The sequence below is a fragment of the Empidonax traillii genome, unplaced genomic scaffold, assembly GCF_003031625.1.
Source record: "Empidonax traillii isolate 1590-97213 ecotype Southwest subspecies unplaced genomic scaffold, ASM303162v1 scaffold648:size464035, whole genome shotgun sequence".
NCBI classification, from domain to species: Eukaryota; Metazoa; Chordata; class Aves; order Passeriformes; family Tyrannidae; genus Empidonax; species Empidonax traillii.
In genome coordinates, this window is record NW_020955841.1 from 374,512 (window position 1) to 395,861 (window position 21,350).

Sequence of the window (21,350 nt, forward strand, 5' to 3'; positions counted from 1 at the left end):
TAGCTGATGTTAATCTGTTTCATATTTTCAGTGGATATATACTTTGTTTGGGGTTATGTGTTTATATATATATAATTTTAGCAGATGACTGCATATTTATTTATTTTGGCAATATTATTAATTGTTCAGGAGACTTTTGTCCCCAAATCCCTTAGTTCCTCAGACAGACCTAAAACATCTGTTTGTAATTCTGTCTTAAACACTGCCAACACAAATTAGTCTTGGAAGCTCACTTAATATTTTAGCTTAAAATGTTCAGACATTTTCAAGGTTCATGAATTTTGCAACAATGATTAATACCAAATACGCTCTAATCCAGATTTCCACCCAAGGTTCTTTAAAAGTCTTTGCAAGTATGAACCTTGCAGTTTCCCTTTCCATTCAGATAGGTTAAGGAATTTCTGCTGTCTCTTGTTGGTTGAGGCACTGCTGCTGTTCACCTAACCTATAGTTTAGGACAAGGAATGTAGTAAAATAATTTAAGAAGATTATGTGTGTGTGATTGATCCATTAGTTCTTGCCTTATCATGTTTGGGGTTTTGTTTTGTTTTGTGGCTTTTTTTTGGCCCAAAACCTGACCTTGTAGGTTGGTAGATTGGTTGGTTGTTGTGGTGGTTTTATTTTTTTTTATTATTATTTTTCATTTTTTAAATGAATACAGTTGTCAGAGCCTAAGAGTTTGGGGGTGTTTCTTGTGGTTTGTTTGTTTGTTTGTTTGTTTTTTCTCTATTCAATCTCCTGCACAAGGGCTCATCTTCAGCAGTGCAAAGAACTAGTATGCTGGGAACTTTTTATTAAATTAGGTGAAAAAGTAGCCTTATATGAAGTGCAAACACGTGGTCCTGATGCAACGAAAGTTCTGTGTCAGTGTCTTCTATATAACCTCCTAATTTAATGTGTCTTAGTTTGGAAACACCTGGCATACTTCTGTCTGTCTATCTAACATAAAGGAAAGCTTTTCAGGTTTTGTGACAGTTTCTGTTGTGAAGAAATTAGAAATTTCTATAAAATGTGAAACTAATCACATTTTATTAATTGTTGTGTAACCAGCATGGTCTTAGCCTGACTTAGATAACAGAGGAGATGCCACGACTCAACCTTGCTGGGTGAGGTTTTTCCAGAACAGCTGAAATACCAATGTAATAGCAGACTGTAAATTCAATCTGCTTTTAAGAAGAAAACAAGAATTATTTAGAAGTAAGAACACAGCTTATTTAAAATAGGTAATTTTTCTAATTGACAGCCCTGAACAAACATAGATTCTTTATACATAACCTGTTCACCACCCTGTTCATCAGCCTGTGGTATGAAAGGCATCATACCAGGAGCATATGCACTTCATGTCATTTTCAAAATAGAATTTACTTTTAAGATAAATAACCCAAGTAAGTGTGGATCATCTAGAAGTTAGATTTCTGATTTGAAATCTGAATGGTTCCTTGACTGAATAGAATTTTGTTTCATGTTTGCAGCTATGAAGAAATCTCGTTGTCTTTAAAGTTGAATTTTGCCATGGTAAAAGCAGCTGCATTGTGCTGTGTTAAAGGTTTTGTTCACCTTTTTGTTATTAGTTTTATCCTTCCTGTGTTAAAATGTTCTTATAATTTTTATTTTATATTAGCACTTATAAACACAGAAGTGCTCATATTCTTCAGGCAAGTTTTTTAGTAGTGGAACTCTTTTGTAGTTGATAGAGCTGTGTTCCCTTTGCCACTTTTCAGTGAACCCAACAGATCTCTTTTTGAGATGGTGTATTCTGGTTTTGAGGAGTCCACCAAAAGGAAGAGTGGAGTCTTTTCATATAGAGTTCTTTCATTCAGCTAAAACTGTAGGTGTAATTTGGGTTCTTTTAACTGTTTTAATAATCTATGTGAAATTAATCAGAGGCTTTGATCCACTTACTAGTTAAGAATAACCCCAGTCTAAGCAAACAGAGGAGCCAATCTCTTGATTAAAATGGAACAAAACAAAAATCCCTAAACTCAAAACTACACCTGCATCTCCTACTATTTATATTGGCACTTCAATTTTGGTTTTTTTGGTCAGACCTTAAAAAATTACCTACTTCAGTGAGTATTTCCTGCACAGCCTAAGGAACCAGAATGACTGAAGTTGGGTATTTGCCTCTGCAAGTCACCTGGTCTTTCAGCTGTCCTGTGGGGGAATACTTTCTCTTCTGACGTACAGCTAACACATACTGATGCTTTCATAAGAAATACTCCCATTAATTTTAACTTAAGTACCTGTTGCTGTTGTGAAACAACAGTGGGGACTTGACGTAAGCTACTTAAAGTTGTTGGCGTGCTGTAATGCTTTTGAGTGAAGCATGCAAAGTAGAAGGACACCTGGCTCTCCCTCCATTTTTAATGGCAAAGTAACCAATTTGGATGTGAAGTTTGACTGGAATCCAGAGTTCAAGCAGTAAAATAAGCTAAATGTGGGGTTTATGTAGATCATTCTGATACTGTACTGGCCTTTCTAATGTGCATGAACTACCTGTGTGTGACAATAGAGCTGTCAAAGGGGACAGGTGCCCAAGGTGGTGAGGAACCTCTTCTGAGTTTCATTATGTTACTGCAGGAGCGTGGTGGATGTTCAGGAAAGGTGATGAATTCGAGTGTAACGTTTTTGGGAGACATTAGAGGAAATAGGAAATATGAGATGAAAAATTCTGAATAGCAATAAAATGCCAGTAGAGATTGTATATATATGGATAAGAATATATACACGCTTGAAAAAATATTTTTATTTTGCAATCTTGATGAAAGTGAAGTTTTTATAAAACAGCGGGGGTTTGATGTATCATTTCTTCCCAAAAGGCTTTTTCAGCTCACTGATTTGAGGCATGGTTGACTTCAGAAATTATCAGAGGCTCATGTTTCTCAAACATGTACTGCAAGCATTTCTTTTATTCCGCAAAGCAGAGCATTGCTGTTGATTATTTAACTTTTACTGATATCTATAAGCCATATCATCACTGACATACATTAACAAAACTCTAGCTCTCTCCCAGCAATTGCCTATCACAATAAACCTTCACTTTGCTCCTTTGCAAATAAGTAATAACATATTTCTCATTTTCTTGTACTGTGCTCTGCAAAGTCTGAGTCCATGGTTGTTGAACTGAAACAAATAATCTGATTTCGCTCATGACCCATTGCTAAAGCTGCGATATGATGATTAAAGGCCCATGTTTCTTGACCGTGGAGAAAATGAGATTTAACTGAAGACTTATAGTGATGTAAAAATAATATTTTCTGGAACATAAAAAACAATTTTAACTAGATAATTGTGCAAAATCCATGACCAATCCATATAAATTTGAGATTCTCCTTATTAAACCTCCTTGCTGTGTTTATCCCTCTTTGAAGCTTCTTCAGTATCAGTGGCAATTTTTGAAATGGAAATGTGTGAACTGTTGCATTATGATTGGGACAAATCAGCAGGAAGGTAGATGATAGTCTCTTGTCTTATGGAAGAGATTATGGCTTGGCATCTCCTTTTAACATATGCTATGGAATGTTGTAAGAGAAACATTGGAACCAGTAGCTAAGTGCGGGGAAGCATGTTGTGTGTTGAAATTCCTATGACTTAATTAAGAAATCAATTTCATAATTAAAATATTAGCTTTAGATTTTTAAAAAACACTTGGTTATATCTCATGTTAATGCAACATCATTGCTATAATGCTTGATAAACTGAGATAGAAATGGAGAAACTTTCACTTAACATGTGGAAATTTTTATTAAAAAATTAAGATTGAACAAGAGTAGTTCAAGTTTTATCTCCATTTTTACAGTTCCACCAGAATGTATTCAAAATTTTTTTTTTTTTTGGTTGGTATTTTCTGTGCTTCCTCTCTAAAATAGGGGTAGTGTCTGGGAGACATCACATCATTTGGACACTTCCTTAATTTGAATAAGTGTCTTTTATGAAGGTATTGACTATAGTTAGAAATGTAGCAATACTAATAACAGAACCAGTTTGTGAGAGATGGCTGCCATTTTCGGGCATGCCTAAGCATGTGTGTATCTTCAGGCGTGTCAGTTAGTGCTATGGAAATTTTCAGGATTACTCCTAGTGTTAGATGCTTTCCTGGTCAAACTGCTAATTTTTCAGCAGGAGAGCTTGTTCTGAAGGTAATGATGACTTGGGGTCACAAAGTACACTTCTGAATCAGGCCCATTTCTTTAAAAAGACCTTTCTGCTGCAAATGGACAAATTTGAGAACCTTGAAGGGTGTATAGGTTTTGCTTACTTACTAATAGATATGTAGAATGGGTGGGAAGTGGTCTGAGGCAAACTAAATCTAGTTCTCTCAGCTGTTAAATTGTACTTACCTTTTTTCTGAAAATTCAGAGGTGTCACTTCTTGTGACTTTTTTTTTTTTTTGCTTCACTACTTAAAAAAAGGGAAAAGAGAAACTTGGATAACTGCTTTTTGAAACTGAAGAAACATCTATTACGTTTTTAGCCATCAGATGTCACCAGAGTACAGAGAGTAAGTATTACTGATGTGGAACTGATTTATGACTTCCCTTGGCTGTTTATTTTGGAGTGGGAAGGCTCTGGTCCTGCAGAGGCTTTTTCAGATCAGCAGTCACAGCGCCTTGGCAGGCTTCACCATGTCTATGACTCTCTTAAATTTAGAATATTGAGCAAGAAATGTGTTTGGGACCTTGTCCTGCTTCTGTAGGGGCATTGACACCAGCAAAGCATGGAAGGAAGCAAGCAAGAAGTGAACAAATATGGCCACACACTTCAGCCTTGGTATTTCCATGCCTGTTTCAGTGGCATACTTGGCAGAGTCCTCGAAAGCAACTTGTGTCTGCACTGCACACAGAGCAATGGAACTGCTTATTAGCTCATGTACCCTCGTTTGCTTTCTGACATTTGGGTGGTGCTCTGCCAGCGGTGCAGGGACATGGCCCTTTGCTCTTTAGGGTGCTTGGGTGCTTACTGCCTTCCTGGGCAGCACCATGCCCTGCCTGTGCTTTTCTGCAGGCACTCTGCCCACAGTGCCTGAGCTGAGTTTGGGGGTGTTTGCAGGAATTTCAGGGCAAACAGGTTAACTGAACCTTACAAAGATCTTTGAGAACAAGATGGAGGCTCCAGTGAATCATTAAGGACTTTATGCTTTGAGGTGTGAAAAGTTTAGTGACTACATTTTTTAATAGTAAGTTTTCTTTCAGGCAATCTGGCACTATTAGGTGGGCCATAGGGCAGTTCTAAGGCTTAACTTCAATTTTTAGCTATTATATGCTTAGTCCTGCTTGAAGATATTTCTTTCCATTTCTAATGGTTTAAAGCAGCTGTAAAGAAAATAACAATTTTGTTTTAATTGCCTTATAGGAGTCAATAGTAAATATTATATGAGTATTCTGCATTTTCTGAATAATTTCTATGTAGCATTTCTATTCCTATGTTAGTATGAAATACCTTCCCAAGAGAAACAATTACAGCAAAAATCCATCCTGCTCTGGAGGGCTGGATGGAGGCAGGAAGCAGAGTCAGTCATGTGAAGAACATTTTCGCATTCTTCTAATACAAAAGTCTTCAGTGGGATTTTATGAGCATCCAGTTCATGCAAGATATCTGAAGTGTTCTTGTCAAGACCTCACGATATCAGTTACACCTGAGCAAAGGGGAAATAAGCTGTTTCTCTGGGTTCTGTGCCAGTATGTGCATGAATTTCTTTCTCTGTGGCCTCAGCACTTTCTGCTGTTTGACAGAAACACATTTTTCCTGTGTTTTACTCCAGTTTTCTAGTTTTGTAGGTTCTTCATCTTATAAGTAAGCATAAATGACTATCCTGTAATAGTCACCTGCATTTGAATCTTAACCTGGGTGTGATCTGACCATAAGAGCTAAGCAGGTTGAAAATGAGAAGTTCACTTTATGTATATCCTATCCCAATTCTAAATCTACAGGACAAAATGTACTGGAATTTATTTTGAGGCCATCTCTATTACTATTGTGTCCAAGTTGCCTGAAATATTTTATTTTTTGTTCATCACCTTCCAAATGTGTTCCATAGGGGATGAAAGGACCTTTGTGTGTAGATGTTCATATTTGGGAAAAAGAAAAGCAAGTAAATAGGTATTACCGGACCTCTAAAAATGTGTATGCCAAAAACATGAATGGGGTAAGGAAGGGAAGGAGCTAAGAAAGCAAAAAGCTCATGAATATGTTCTCCTCTGAAAGGGTCAGAGGAGCTTGTATTTCACTTAAAATCATACATCCATATGATCCAGGAGGTAATACTAGCAGGATGTAAATATTTACATCAGTATGGTATTTTAGAGTAACAGCTTTGTTTTGGTGGAATGTTGACCTTTGGGTTGAAGAAAAAGCTACTTGTGTATACAGCAGATTTATGAACTAATTTATCATTTTTATAGGGAAAAGTGAAAGATGGGATGTTTTGTTATACTTGGCATTGCTGGATTTTAGCCACATGTTCCAGAAATGAGCATTTAAAATTATTGCTTGTAGCTTGCTTTTTTTTTTTTTTTTTTTTTTTTTTTTTTTTTTTTTTTTTTTTTTTTTTTTTTTTTTTTTTTTTTTTTTTTTTTTTTTTTTTTTTTTTTTTTTTTTTTTTTTTTTTTTTTTTTTATCTTTCTAAGTTACAGATATGAGCTTTTGATATTGTGAAATATTATCTTCCTCAGTATTTGGCTTTCTTCTTTGATTAAAATCCCAAGGTGGAATGAATGTACTGTGTGACTGAAAATAATCTGTTTAAGCCTGAAATTGCTGGAGGCATGTTGGGGAGCCCACTGCAGGCAAACACTGGAGATGGCCTTGGTTTGAACAAAATTGTGTCAAAGTAGCTTTGCAGGGCAAGTAGACGCTGGAGACAATTTGTAGTACTTACCTGATGCTCTTGGAGCAAACTTCTGCTGTGTTTCTGCTTCAGTGCTCTCAGTGGGGAACAGTGAGTTTTGCTGGGGGGTTAATTGCAGTATTTTCACATAACTATTTATTTCAGTTGTGATGGTGTTTGTTCTATTCATTGTGCATGTTGATAGTCTTGTGTGTGTGTGTGTGCTGCATGGGTACATGTATACACAGATATAAATGAAAAAGGTATTTTATGCCAAAGCTAGTTGGTCTTCTAGAACAACAACAAAAAAATCACTGTTTTGGGAGATGCTGAGTGCATCTCCTGAACAAGTTAAAGAGCCTGGTACTCAGAAATTACTTCTGAGGTAAATTTTCTTTTGGTTTTCAGTAGAGAGATTATCTTGTGTTTCCTTGCATTGGTTAGGATAAGGAGTAAATGTTGGCTGAAGAAGTAGAATTCATAAGTAAGATTAAATTAAATTTCATGCCTATTTGATGGCCATATTTTTAAGTATTTCTTGTAAGTTCCTTCACTAAGGAAAGCACTGCATCTGAAGCTTTTTATTTTTTACCAGTTTGGTGGAGAGGTGTGTAATTCTGTTATTGGTTGTATCAAAATAAATACTACACTTCTAGTGGCTCTATTTTCGGAAAATCAATGGGGTGGGCTTTTTATTTTTTTATCTCCTCCCCCCCTCCCCCCCAGTTTAACCATTGCAGCATCATCTTTGTGCCTCTAGACAACTTTTCAGTTTCAGCAAGGAATCTTGCACCATTCCATGAATGTTGGATATTTTAAAAAAAATCAATCATTTTCAAAATAGTGCAAAGAGGTTTTGAAAAATAAACATTTTCTTATCAGAATTTAGCAATACTCACAAAGACCAGATTCTACATAGAAGTAAATATACTCCTTGGACTTTTTTTTCAAGCTTTAACTTTGGCTCCTGCAACCTCCACGAGAAGAAAAACCTAAAATTCCAGTATACGTTGTCAGATCATACTGCAATGTGGAAATTACCGTAGACCCTTAACAAGTTTTTATTTAGAAAATGTTCTTCACAATTTGCAGACCAGGTATTCTTCATAAGGAAAATCAAGACACAGAAAAGAATGATGGGAAATATAAGTAATACACAAAACCAGAGAAAGAATAAGATCCAAGACCTTGTGTCAGCTAAAGTCGTGTAACTCATATACCCGTTGAGTGTATATTTTAAAACCAAATACAGACAATACATTTGTAAAAAATACTTGTAAGACTTGAACAGAACTGGTACCCATTTAAGCAGAAGGATCATTTTTCTCGCCATCTATTTGAATTCTGATTTTTCCTTGTAGAATGTGTGCAGAAATGTTTTGGGGGTTAAATATATGGCTCATTATAACACGAATTACACAAAACAGCAGTGAATGTGGGCATTCAGGATGATGTGTAAAACTTCAGAAGCCAAGATTTAAGTTATGGGAAGTCATCCTCAATGCCTAAATTTTTATTTCTGTTAGTAGGTGGTGTGCTTTGGAGTGCAAATTGCCTTAACTGTCACAAAGTAGGTCCTTTGGTTATTCATGTTTTCTCACTTTTTTTTTTTTTTTTTTTTTTTAACCTGGACAGTGCAATATCTCTTCTGTGTTGAAGTATGAAGTAGATGATCACTGTATTTTGAAATAAAGTAGGTGTGCTTTCCTTACATAGAAGGTCTTAGTTCTTGCTTAACTGACTCCGATCATTATTGATTAGCTGTAGTTGTTACCTTTTAACTCTAGTTTTTGGTCATTCTTACTACCTCCCAGAAAGCTACTTCTTCCCAGTGCTGCTGTTAGGTTAAGAAAGATTAATTCCTATACTTAACACAGTGAACCGTGCGAGTGGACAATATATGAGATTTTTGCCTGACTTTTAGGAACACAAGAGTTCAAAGGCTTCTTACCTGGTGTCCTCCTATTCCCTCGGATCCAGTGTGGGACCTGAGAGCAGTGAGCACAGCAACCTTAGGGCAGAGAAACCTGGCAGCTGTATTTCAGAGTCTGTGGGCCTTGTGACTTATGAAAGATACCTTCTCCTCTGCCAACTCATGCGCAATTACAGAGCAGGTCGAGAGCCCTGGCAAAGGAGCCTGCCAAGCTGCCCCAAGTGGGCACCCAGGGCACCAGAGGGTCTGGGAACCCTGGCTGTGGGCATGGCTGTCTGGCTGCAGAGAGTTCTTGCTTGCCAAGGGTGAGGAAAGAAATGTGTAATTGCATTTAACATACCCCCTCTGCTCTGAAATCTACCAAATGTAAAATGGCTCTTTGCTATTCACAACTTTATTTTTATTATTAGAAAATAGAAGCGTATTAGTTAAAACAATGAATGACTTATTTGCTTACTGTAAGTATTGATTGCTTTCACCTTGTGACAGGTCTCAAATGCACATACTTGAGAAAATCCAGATAGACTTTATGCCCTTGACAGGTTTGACTGAATTACAAAGGTCTAAGAATTTGTTGAGAAAATTAGTTCAATATGACAGGCATCTGAAAGAGCTGCTCTTTTGTTACACATATTATAGGACTGGATTATTAGCCGAAAAATGGTATCAATAAAAATGCAGTAGGGGATTTGTGTGAGATAGTAGTTTTTTCCTGCGAGCTGTGGAAACAGAAGTGTGAATAAACTGCATAGAAAGGTGTGTTGAATGCGGTCTGGTAATCAAATGTTCTGTTATATCTGACACTTATCTTGTGAGTAGAGCTGAAAGTCAAGTGCCTGCAATCAGCACAGAAGTGTAGATGCATATTTCCATTATAAATTATGTAGTCTAATTGTGTTTGGTTGGCTTTTGTTGTGGTATTTTAAAATATATTAGGCCACTTTGTAGCAAGCAGAAGTATTTTGTGATGCTTTTATAATGGTAGATGTTCTTTAAGTTGTGAGAGTGCAGATGTGGCTCTGATGGGGCCTGATGGTCCAGGCAAACCCTTGTCAACCTTTTCACTCAAGCTTGTTGTTTCATAAGGGGTTGTGGTGATTTGGAAAATCTTGTTTACACTGTATTGGAAAAGTAATAACTTATTTGCAGCAGAAACTTTATCAGAGTTTTAGAACAAATATTATGCACTTTCTCATCCATGAAATCAGTCATATTAGGTGAGATGCAGTAGATACCTTGTGAGGAACCTGATACTGTCTTCAGATGAAGTTTACAGGCAATAAGAAATGCATGGAAGTATTTAACAGTGACTTTAAAGTTCTTTTAATAAAGCCTATAATATCAGTAAAATATGGAGAAAGACAGGAATAAACTAGGGAAATTGTCTCTCTTAAAATGTTCTAAAATACACACACGCTGTATGTATGAATACATGAATCTAAATATAAAGAATTTAAGAATCAGTGGTTTAGATCATGCTGTTTTACATTTAAAATGTCATATAGCAATATTCATAGATGTTATAAATCCAAAGGAGTTTTTTTAGTCCAGGAGGGGGGAGAAGGATTGGAAGGGAAAGCAATGATTTAATTAGTAGCTTTACTGTTCAGCTCTCTCACAGGCATTCTACATCTGCTTGTAGTCAAAGAAGCCACAAAGATGAATGGATAATTCATTCATTATATGACGCCAGGAGGGAGTTACCTTATTCAGATAATCTGACCTATAGTGTCAGTTTGATAAAAAATTAAGTGATGATCCTTAGATTTCTTTGTGTGCATGTGTTTGTTACTGCAGCATCATTAACACTTAGGGACAAAGAACATGAAAGAAATAATCCTGTAAAGTATTGAAAATTCCATGGGTGCTGAAGGAGTTTGGTGCTTTGTGGTGGCATATCTGCTGTTTTACAAAAGAAAGATTGAATATGTGCTGGTGACTTAACACCGATGATTCCAGTAAGTCCTGGCATCTCTTGGAAAAATACCATGAGATATACCAGGCAAGGTATGCTTGCAGTATATTGAGGTTATTAGATCTAGCCTTCTGATGGAAGAATGGGAAAACTGTAGGAGAGACTTCTCTGAAAGTTGTGGGTACTCATTCATTTAAATTCAGGCTCCAGAAAGTTATAATTACTCTGCTTTGAAAATCTGTTTTGTAGCTGTTGCATATGCTCTGTTATCAAACTCCAAACTCATTACTGTGTTTTGATGAGTGGCATTTGGAACAGAAAAAAAGTCTGCCTTCAAAATGGTTTTGCTCAGTCATTCTGCAGTAAGGTGAGCACTTAGTCATCCAGATAATACTGTATAATGATAAAGAGAAGTTTCATAGAGGCCACTGGCTGTAGAATATTGAATACAAAGGAGTTACCTAGAAAGAGAGAGACCAAAAGCTCCTTTGTGACCTCTCTGGCACTCCGCACAGCCAGGTAAAACAGACTTGTAAAAGGCAACAGGGACACACCAAAGAGTGAAAATCTTGAGGGCTGTGGCTGTACATATGGGGAGCTCAACAGCAAACCACAGTTCTAGCTGCTCGGCTATCTTTTTTTGTTCTAGGTTGGTAGGCAGATTTTTATTGGTAATGTTGCCTGCAATGTTGTGAATGGTTCACTGGCACACTCTGAAGGTAAAAAAGCAATAGCTAAACAACTTAAAATTCTTGTAGTGTCACCTTTCAGTTTTGAAAGTCTTTCGATTTGAAAGGTCTAGCTTCAGAAAAATTTTAATGTATCCTGTTAAATGTGAAATATCTAGAAATAAGATGTGGATTTTTTATAAATGATTCTTTTATGTCCTTGATACGAAGTGCTGCTTAGTAATGAAAGATGTGTCAGAACTTGTCTCGGTGTGAAAGAATTTCTCTGCATAGTTTACAAGCATTTATTCATACCTGAACTGCTTCTGATATCCAAATAAATGAAACAGCATTTCTCTTTGGCTGAATTTCTCCCCCTGCCTTTTTTTTTTCTTTTGCTTCCTTGTTTATTTGTATTGTTTTGGTTGGTTGGTTTGTTTTGTTTACAGTAATTATTATACTGAAGTGTATTTTTTCCCCAAATTAGTCTGATATGAGCTTCTAATCTAAACTAAGAAATACAGACTCCTTTATCATAAGGTGAGGTTGTGTCATTGCTTAACCTTGAAAATGAAGCAGTTCTCCCCAGCTGACAAAATGATGATTTCACACCTGTTTCTAACTGTGAGTCATCCTTAGGCATTGCACCTTAAAGTCAAAAACCTATTGGGCTTATACAGGATTTTAGATTCTGTTTTTAGGAATCCAGCAGTTGCTTGTTTTTTCAGTCTCCAGGGCTGGCTTTTCAGGTAGGAAGGTTAAAGAATGCAGTAGCAAAACATGCATTTTTATCTGAAATATTTATACATTACTGTTCTCCTGGTAGTTAGTATGAATGCATACAAAACATTGTGAAACAAAATAGGGGTTTTTATGCAGCACAAAAGATTGTTACTTGATTGTAAGGATCTGTTCATAATACTATTCTCAATCTTTGACCAATGCAGCTATCTAAACTCCCCAAATGCTTGTAAGAGTTCTAAGATTGTGCATAAACTCTTACTTTTAATAATTCAAACAATAGCAAAAATTTGATACATCATTGAAATACCTTTCCCACTTGTGGGACTTAAGAAAAAGGAGAGGTTAGTTTGGGCTAGAGGATGCTCTGTGCTATTTCTGATGTTCTGCCCTACTCTTGATAGTTTTGGTGTCTCAGCTGCAGTAAGTGGGCTACATTGTTTATCCAGAAGTTCTAGACTGAAGTTTGGGCATATTTGGGCATTGTGGACATGTTGGTACTGTCTGTTTTGGATGTGGCCTTTGGATAGTGTTCTACCTTTTTTGAAGTCACCCATGAAATTAAAATTTGGGAACAACAGAGCAGTGTAAGTAAAAGAAGAAATAGATGTCATGTTGTAAAGCAGTTGAGCTGGGAATCTGAGTATATGGTATTCTGCCGCTAGATTGCTGTCAACAGCAGTGGAGTTTTGCATTGATGACAGCAGAGACAGTGAATTACACCTTCTTTTAGTTGCATCAGTTGGGAGTGCAAGTGAAAAGGGCATACCTGGTGCTGATGTACCAGCAATCTTGCAGAGAATCTGATTGTTTAAACTTGTCCCTTCAGTTTGAAATGGGCTGTGGTAGATACTTACTTATCTCCCAATTAATTTGGAAAACTGAATTAATCTATATAGTAAGATTTGAGGCAGTCAAATGTAAAGCACTACAGCAATGCAAGTATTGCATTACTAATGTTGCCTTTAGAGGGGGGCAGTGGCATGACTTGTCTCCTTGCCTTGTAGAAGAATGGAGAAGGAGGTACTGAGGAGTAGGTCATGGTGACAGATTCTTGGGTGTAACTGAGCTGTGTCCAGCCATGTGCTTCTCGTAAGATAATAGTGGCAGCGGGTGAGATACTGTGCTTCACTAAGGCAGAGTGGTGGCCACGAGGAAGTGTGAGGGGAAATAGTAAGGGTTGTGTTGCCCATAAACTCCAGATAGTTGTGTCTATAATGTGAATCTCCTGCCTTCAGTTTTAACAATGACAAAAGGCCATATAGTGTTTTTCCAGCCTGGTGAATGATGATGATGCATGTAAGTAACCTTGCATGTTAAGGTATCAAAGTGAACACTTTGCAGTGTTACCAGAATAATGTCTCATGTTCACTATCTTCTACAAGAGAATAAGAGGGGAGAGAAGCCCCAAAATCTGACTCATTTCTACTCACTGGAAGTGTCTTTACTTGAACTTATATTTTTGAGGTGCAAGACTTGCTCTGTGTGTACTTTCACGTTTAATGGTTACTTAGTGTCTAAAAATTTACAGAACTTCAATGACATTTTCTTAACTCATAAAACTGTAAATTAAGGCATCATCAGAAAGCAGTACTACAGTCAGAAGGTGCTTTTATCCATTAGATTGTGATGTACTGGTCTGGTAGTTCTCCTTCTGGTTTTCATTGGATTTTTATCCTCCCCCCATGAATTTTTATTTTGTTCTCACTGTCCACTGACCAGCAGTATTTTCTTAGAACAGAAATTTCTGCTGACATGTCAACTTCAGACTCTGTTATAAAGATAAAATTTGATGTCACTGCTGCAGGTTCACAGCAAGGTCTTGTTTAAGGCAGATAGTGACACTTGCTTAAGACAAGACTCAGATAGTAAACAGATTAGCTAACTGTGTTGCGCAGCTCTAATTATAATATTATCTGCAAAATCAAACTCTTCAGAGTTATAACTATATGACAAAGCACATTTGATACCTTTACTGCTGATCCAAGGTGGCCCCAGAGGTGCTGAGTGACATGAGTAAAGGGTTGTGAATATAGCTTTGAACACAGTTATGCACAGTTTCTTCTTGCATAACAGTGCCTTTTAGACTGTTCTTGTTTTTCAGATTTTTCTGCATTGGAATTATTGCATTGGAATATTTGAAAATTGCTGGTTATGTAAGGATGAATACAAAACTCCATTTTTATTTATGACTTTTTTTTTTTTTTTCCCTAAACAGGAATGAACATCTGCACAGATGCTCTCAATGCAAGGTTGCTAAATACTGTGGTAAATCTTGTCAGGTAAGATGAAAAATAACAACTATGAAGGTTTTAAAAAAGCAGGCATTTGAACACTTTATTTACAGGGTCTCCATGCATTTTACATGTTGTCATACCTCCACACTGCAATTTGTTATTTGTAGTTTTGGAGAGGGTGTGTAAACATGCCACCTTTTTTGATTTGAATACTTTTATAGTTACAAATATAAGATTAAAATCAATGCAATAGACAAAAGTTTAAATATATGGTGGTTGACCTTATTATGTTGGGGATGCAGCACTCCAGGTGGGGTCTCACAAGAGCCCTCCCTTAACCTTTTGGTCACACTGCTTTTGATGCAACTCAGGATACAGTTGGCTTTTGGGGCTGCAATTACACATTGCTGGGTCATGTTGAGCATCTTGTCAAACAACATCCCCAAGCCTTTCTCCTCAGGGCTGATCTTTTCAGGTATCGTGCTTCTATAAACAATTCTGCCTTAGTATAATCTATAGTATTCTCAACATACCAGAAACCCCTTCTTTTGGGGATTAAAATATATGGAGAGGGAGAGGAGGAAGATATGTCATTTTGATTCATCATATGGCTCATATGTGCAATGTACATTAGGTGCTTACTGTAGCATCAATAATAATGCCACAGGTAGATTTATAATGGGAGATCATAAGAAAAATATGGCTGTAAAGACTGTAAAAGACCAGAGTATTTTCAAGGTATGTTTAAAACAAATGTCTTCCAGGAGAGTCATTGGTAAAGCTTCTGTTGGCAGCTCTCTAATGTGAAATGAGCCTGTGCTGGCACTGACCTGCACAAGCAAATCTGCAAGGTGTAATACAGGAACATGTTCCAACTTAGGTGCAGAGGCAATGAATGTAGGAAATGGGGCTTGCTCCTTGGAGAACACAACTATGTGAATGTGCTTCAAGGATTCATAAGGGATAGACTGAAGGCATCCTGGGTGTCTTTGCTTTATGCTTCCAGCTCTGGGGTTTGTGAGCTTGAAGCCATCCACAGCTGTAGGTATTAATTTCAGTGAGACAGGCTACTGGTGCTAAAAGGAATCTGCACTTGTAGTGCTGTGCATTTTTGATTACGTAATGTCTTGAACTGCCAATATAAATAAATATTTAATTAATGTTATATAATATCCTGTGATGTTAGGTAGCAATTGAGATAACAGAAAAGTTAGTTTTTAGTCAAAACTGAATTTAATGGGATTGATGACTCAGGATACATGATCCAGATAAAACGGAGACCAGCCAGATCTCTTTCTCTTGAGAACTGTCCTCTAATTTCTATTTATTTTGATAAGGTAGCTAAACTATTATGCAGCTCTGGTTTTATAGCAGGTGTTAGCAAAGCTAAACCAAATGTTTTGTGCCCTACTTAACCTCTGTAGCTTTAGTGCAATTCATTAATATGTGCACTTCTAATTGAAGTAATTGGTCAAAAAATAAACAGCAGGGTATGGAGTGAAACTGCAGTTTGCGTATTTATAAAAGTGAATACTGGCAGAACAGGACTATTTTAGTTTTATAAATACAGATAATTTTGAAATGCAAATTATGCAGTTGGATTTGCAGTTTACACTTAGTTGAAGAATGATTTTTTTTTTGGTGTGTGTTAAATAAATAGTGAAACTCAAGAAACTTAGGCTTAAAATCTGCTAGTTTTGTGGTTAATACAATAAATGAAATCAGAATTAATATAAAAATCTGACTTTAAAAAAAAGGTTAATAGCTGACCTAGGTTTAGGATAAATGTAGACTTTGTGAAGGAAACTTCAAAGTAAATGCAGCAGGGGATTTCTATGTTAGGATGAACCAAAAAGAGCCATTTTTAAACCTGCAAATATCTTGTAAACATCTTCATTTGTTTTAAAATGTCATGTGGTCCAAAAAGCTTTCTTCAGGCCAACCTTACAGAGAAGAAATAGTTTTGAAATGTTTCTCTTTCTGAGACTTTCTGTGAGAATAACTGTCCTTTAAGGGGATATGTATGCAGAGCCAGGAGTATGGAAAAAAAAAAAAAAAAGAAATCAGAATATCCAGTTTTGACAAATCTCCATAATGTTTGTTTTGAAAATTACAAATGAGTTGTTCCAAATTTCAAACATTACTATTATTTTTCAGGCCAGCTGAAGCAAGCTGATTTCACTTCTACTACTTTAATTAACTTTACAAAATATTAGAAAGGAGGAAATGGAACTTATTGGAAGAGATCCTTTAGGGTGACCTTTTTCAACTGACTTCTGATTACAGGATCAAGTATATGTGGAGTTTTTGCTTTTAATTTTTTGTTTTTCAGTCAAACTTCATTGACTTTTGCCCCTATTTGCCATTTCTGTGTTGTAGCCTCTTTCCCACTTGTTGATGCCTAATTTCATGGTGCTGTCTGCCTTCTAGTAGTGTTATGTTCATTGGGTGTCTCTTCAAATGTAGAGTTACCATGTTTGCTGCTCCTCATAATCCTCATAATGCTGTGACCTCCCTAGGCGATGTTTATTAATATGGTGCATCCCTTAGATTGGGGACCGGTGATATTGATGATAATCCCTGACAAATGGGAGGGTCATTTCAGGCAGAATTTGGAATGTGACATTATCCAACATTGTTAAAATTATGTAATAAGAGTGAAATGTCTCAATAATAATAATAAAAAAGACAGACATTCTGTAAAAATATAAACAATTAGGCACTGTTGGGAGACTGGGGTAGCATATGTCTGTGAAACAATGGATGCACACTGGCAAAATAGCTTAGCTAAAAATATGCAAGATGTTGCAGGCATATGCGAGTGGTCTTTTTGCTTGTGCCCTGAGCCAGCAGAAGGTGATCCTGTGCCTGGTTTGTCCAGTGAGGCATTAGAGTCTGTGTGGTGCTGGTTCAGTGGGCAGTCTCAAGCTGCCATCAGCAAACAGCTCTGTGCTGCGCTGTCTCCTAAGCCGTGTGGGTGCTGACCTTTTTCACCTTTTTCAGGGTAAAGCCTGAGGATTTACACTTGGGATACACTGAGCTTCAATGAGAGACAGTGCTTTGGGAGGAGATTAAAGGAGGGATGTTCTGTCTGAGTCACTGAGTGTAGTCAAGCTTGAAGGAGGAGGGCTGTCTACTCTCCTGCACTGTTCATTTGCCTTTCTTTGCTTCCTTATATTAGTGTTCATTTCTAACAGGGAAAAAAAAAAACTACTGCAAAATTGGAAGACCTTCCCTGGCATGGAGGAGAAGGGTCACACCAGGTGGCCTTATCTCTGCATTACAGTATTTACACTCATGCTGGATCTGGAATATAAAAACCTTGACTGAAAGCCAGGATACGCAGAATTGAGAAAACCCTCCCACAAAGAGCTGTGGGACTAACATAAACCCATCCAACAAGTACTGTTGGAGAGACTGACTCTTAAATTAAGTCCCTCCAGGGTCACAGATCTTCATGGTTTCATATTCTGTAATTTGTATCACTATTGTAGTGGTAGTGAGAAGAAATATTGTTGAAATTCATTATGCTTAATGCATTTGGAGCTTTCTCTTCTCTCCCTGACCAGTTGGGAAGAAGTGAATGGCAGTCCCCATTCCAGCTCCTTCTGCAGAGGAGGCAGACTAATTCCTTTTTGGCATTAGTTTTGGCCGAAGTGTTTTTTTGTGGAAGGCATGTTTGAACTGTTCTTATCACATGGGAATGCATCTCAAAGAAACATGGCATATGACGCTGTGTGGTACAGCATATTTCATCTCGTTAGGGCTTTATTGGCTGGGTAAGCTATTAATCATTTTGCTGTCACCTCTAGCATGTTTAAAATTCCGTTCAACATTTATGTAGAGGAAAAATTTTGACACATAGAGGCTTGCTCCATAGAACGTTTTTAGTTTAAGTGGGATAAAAATGCCAGTGTAATTATATTACACAGAATGATGTCTGGACATTTACAAGCATGACCTTGTTTCTTCTAGACAAGGATAATTCTATTCAGCACTAAATACTTAACTTTTATTTGTCAGACAGCATGTGACACTAACTGTATTTGGATTAATGCCTTCTTGGGTCACTTTTTCCCCTTGTAGAGTTATGGGTAAAGGAAAGGAAATCACAAATCTCATATGTATCTGAAAGAAATAAAAAGTCCAATTTATTTATTATGTGTAAACCACAGGGGGGAAAAAAAATCTGGAATGAAATAGAATAAATGCTACTGGTGAGAAAACCTAGTTACCTGAAACAATTCTCCCACTTATATGCAGCTTAAGAAGAAAATTGTGTGATTGCCTTTGGAGTCTTTATAACTAGGATGTCAGCATCCACAGATGTGATGTACCCTTGCACATACCTCTGCCATTTCCTTCTTTTTTTTTTCCTATTTTTTAATTGCTGAATGTGTAATTTCTTTATATTAGACTTTTTATCATTTTCTCCATGGCAGTTACCTGATGGAAGCTGTTTTTCTGAGTTCATTTTTTTCCCCCCTTACTGCATATCTGTGAAAAAATGACACCTTCAGAAGCCCTTGGTTCTTCTGAGTTCTTGTCATTGTAGCAAATTTTTGTTGTGCCCCGTTCTTTCAATTTGCTCTTAAAACTACTTAAAGCAGCTGTGTGGCTTCAAACATAAATTGTGAATATGCAAATAAATTGTGTAAGTATGTAGTATGTTAATGAGATGGTGTTTTTGTAAATTATAAACAGAATTTCTGGCACGTAAAGAGGGAAGGCAAGGAAAAAAGATGATCAGAAATTGCCTCTTCGAGGATGTTTCTTTAGCTGATGACTCATTCTTGTTGCTCTTCTACACTGATCTGGAGGAAACAATGAATGAGGGGAGAAAAAAGACATATTTCAATACATAGCAGCTTTCCTCTATCTTGTTTCTTCTCTGCTATGGAAATGTTAGTCTCTGTGTGCTACTTTAATTAAAGTGGCCCATGAAACAAAAACTGCAGGTTGGGGTAGCGTATGCAAATAAAATATTTTTGGTTCCATCTTCTGTTTTCATTTCAGTGCGTACTCCTGGTCTGAACTGTAAAAATATCGTCATCAGTCCTCCCAGTTGTGGGCATGAATGCCTCATTAGCTCAGGGATCTTTGGGAACAATTTTTTCTGCATTGAAAGTGCATAAAACTGCTGCTTTAAAACAGCTGCATTTAGTGAAGTGAATATTCTCACAAGTTTTTGCAGTCTTTATTGCTGAGGGAACACAGGCCTAGAGTACTGTGGATGTTGGTTAGCATCCTTTCTAGTTCTCTCCCATCTTGTGAAGTATGCAGCAGCATAGTGTTACTGCTTCTTGAGACAACAAAATGGGAGTCAGAGCCCACTTTTTTTTTTTGAATAACAATTTAAGCTAGCTGGAATGGTGATATCAATGCAAACTAAGCTGGTGATGCCATTTATAGCATGGTGCATAAAGGTAAAGAAAATTATTCGTGGTAGCAGGAACATGGGGCAAAAAAGGGAGGTGTTTCTTCTAGATGTCTGTGCAGTTTTCATACTATCTTTACTTGCTCCTTTTGTGCACTAGTGGCATCAGACACAATGTTTGTATATAGTACAAAGTTGTCAGACAGCAGTATGAAGCAGACTAAGTAAGGTTTGTATTGGCAAGGAAGTGGACAAGGAACTTCTGTTTGTTTTTTTATTAGATTTTCTTGAATTCAGAGGTAGCCTAATGATGATACTCTTGTTTCTTGAACCTGCACTGCTGTAGCTCCAGTGTCCACAGTATCAGTTACAGTGTTTGAGGAGGAAATGGCATGATGGGCTTGGTTAACCCAGAATGTTGTTTTCCACAAGAGTCATGTTTTGGCTACATTCTTGGACTGTGCTGCTGTTTATTTTGCAGTTGGCATCCAAGGTTGCTGTGTTGGAGACTGCCAGGGTCACTGTACATCAGTACCTGGGGAAGGTTCCCTTCATGGTCCTTTGGAGCTGACTTTCAGCTTTGAGCATTTTTGTGTGCATCTATAACTGTAAATAACTATATGAATAAAAATATATGTATATATATATATATAGGATACAATGTTATGTATAATAACATGCATTTTTAATTTTTTTGTTATCATTTTAAAAAAAATCCTAATAGAAAGAAGCTTGGCTGGACCACAAGCAGGAATGCAGATGTCTTAAGAGCATCAAGCCGAATTTTCCTCCAGACTCTGTCAGACTTGCTGGAAGAATTGTTTTTAAACTAGTAAGTGAATTCTTTTAGATCAATTTAGTGCAGCAGATTCAGATAAATACTTTCTCACTCTACATTTTTAATGTGATTAAGAACTAGAAGGCTGAAGTGACTGAGATTGCTGAAGAAAGTTGGACTACATATTGCTTTAGAAGATTACTGACTTGTTTGCAGAAATGCTGAAAGGATCAAGAGATACCAAAATGGACATAATTAAGCTCAAGGGAGCTGTTTATTGATTTTCTTTTCCTATGACTATGTGGTAGCATTCCAAACTTATTTCTACCTGTAAGGAAGGCATAGGGAGACTTTGTTTTTCCTTCAACACTAGTGGAGTTATTGGTGCTTTTCTATTAACTTCATAGGGAACCTCATTCAACTTTATTTGAATGAGTGGTAAGGACAGAAGCACTGTTAGCCCTTTCTTTAGAGGTCATAAGGCCATGCTTTCTGTCTTGGGTTCTCTTAATCTGAATGACTTTTTTTTTCTCCTAAAGTCTCTTCGAAGTCCTGGGTGTCTGACATTCCCACAGTTTGATTACTTTATGTGGACTAAATTTTCTGTTAGGTTAAGCGGCTTATGACTGTGTGGGATTGTAAATCAAAAGGGATTTGCTCATTTTTTTGCTAAGCCTTCCATGATGCTCTCTGTCTTGGATAAAAATGTGTGCATTTGTTGTGGTCTGAGGTGATAAAATATGATTGCACATCAGACATTGTTGGCAAGAGTTTGTGCATGATGGTTTTTAAAGGGCAAATATGTACCTAGTAATACTGTGCATTAATTATAGTCACATGAAATCTGAAACTGTAAACCTCATAAATTGCTTTCAA

At 36.9% G+C, this 21,350-nt stretch overlaps 1 protein-coding gene across 1 annotated transcript in view; it reads left to right on the forward strand.

Moving 5' to 3' along the window:
- The window catches only part of SMYD3 (SET and MYND domain containing 3), a 105,637-nt gene that overhangs the window by 39,326 nt on the left and 44,961 nt on the right, over positions 1 to 21,350 (forward strand). The window contains exons 2-3 of the mRNA XM_027899162.1: positions 14,301 to 14,364; positions 20,421 to 20,528. Of these exons, the coding sequence (XP_027754963.1) occupies positions 14,301 to 14,364; positions 20,421 to 20,528 (172 nt within the window). The remainder of the gene's footprint in view (positions 1 to 14,300; positions 14,365 to 20,420; positions 20,529 to 21,350) is intronic.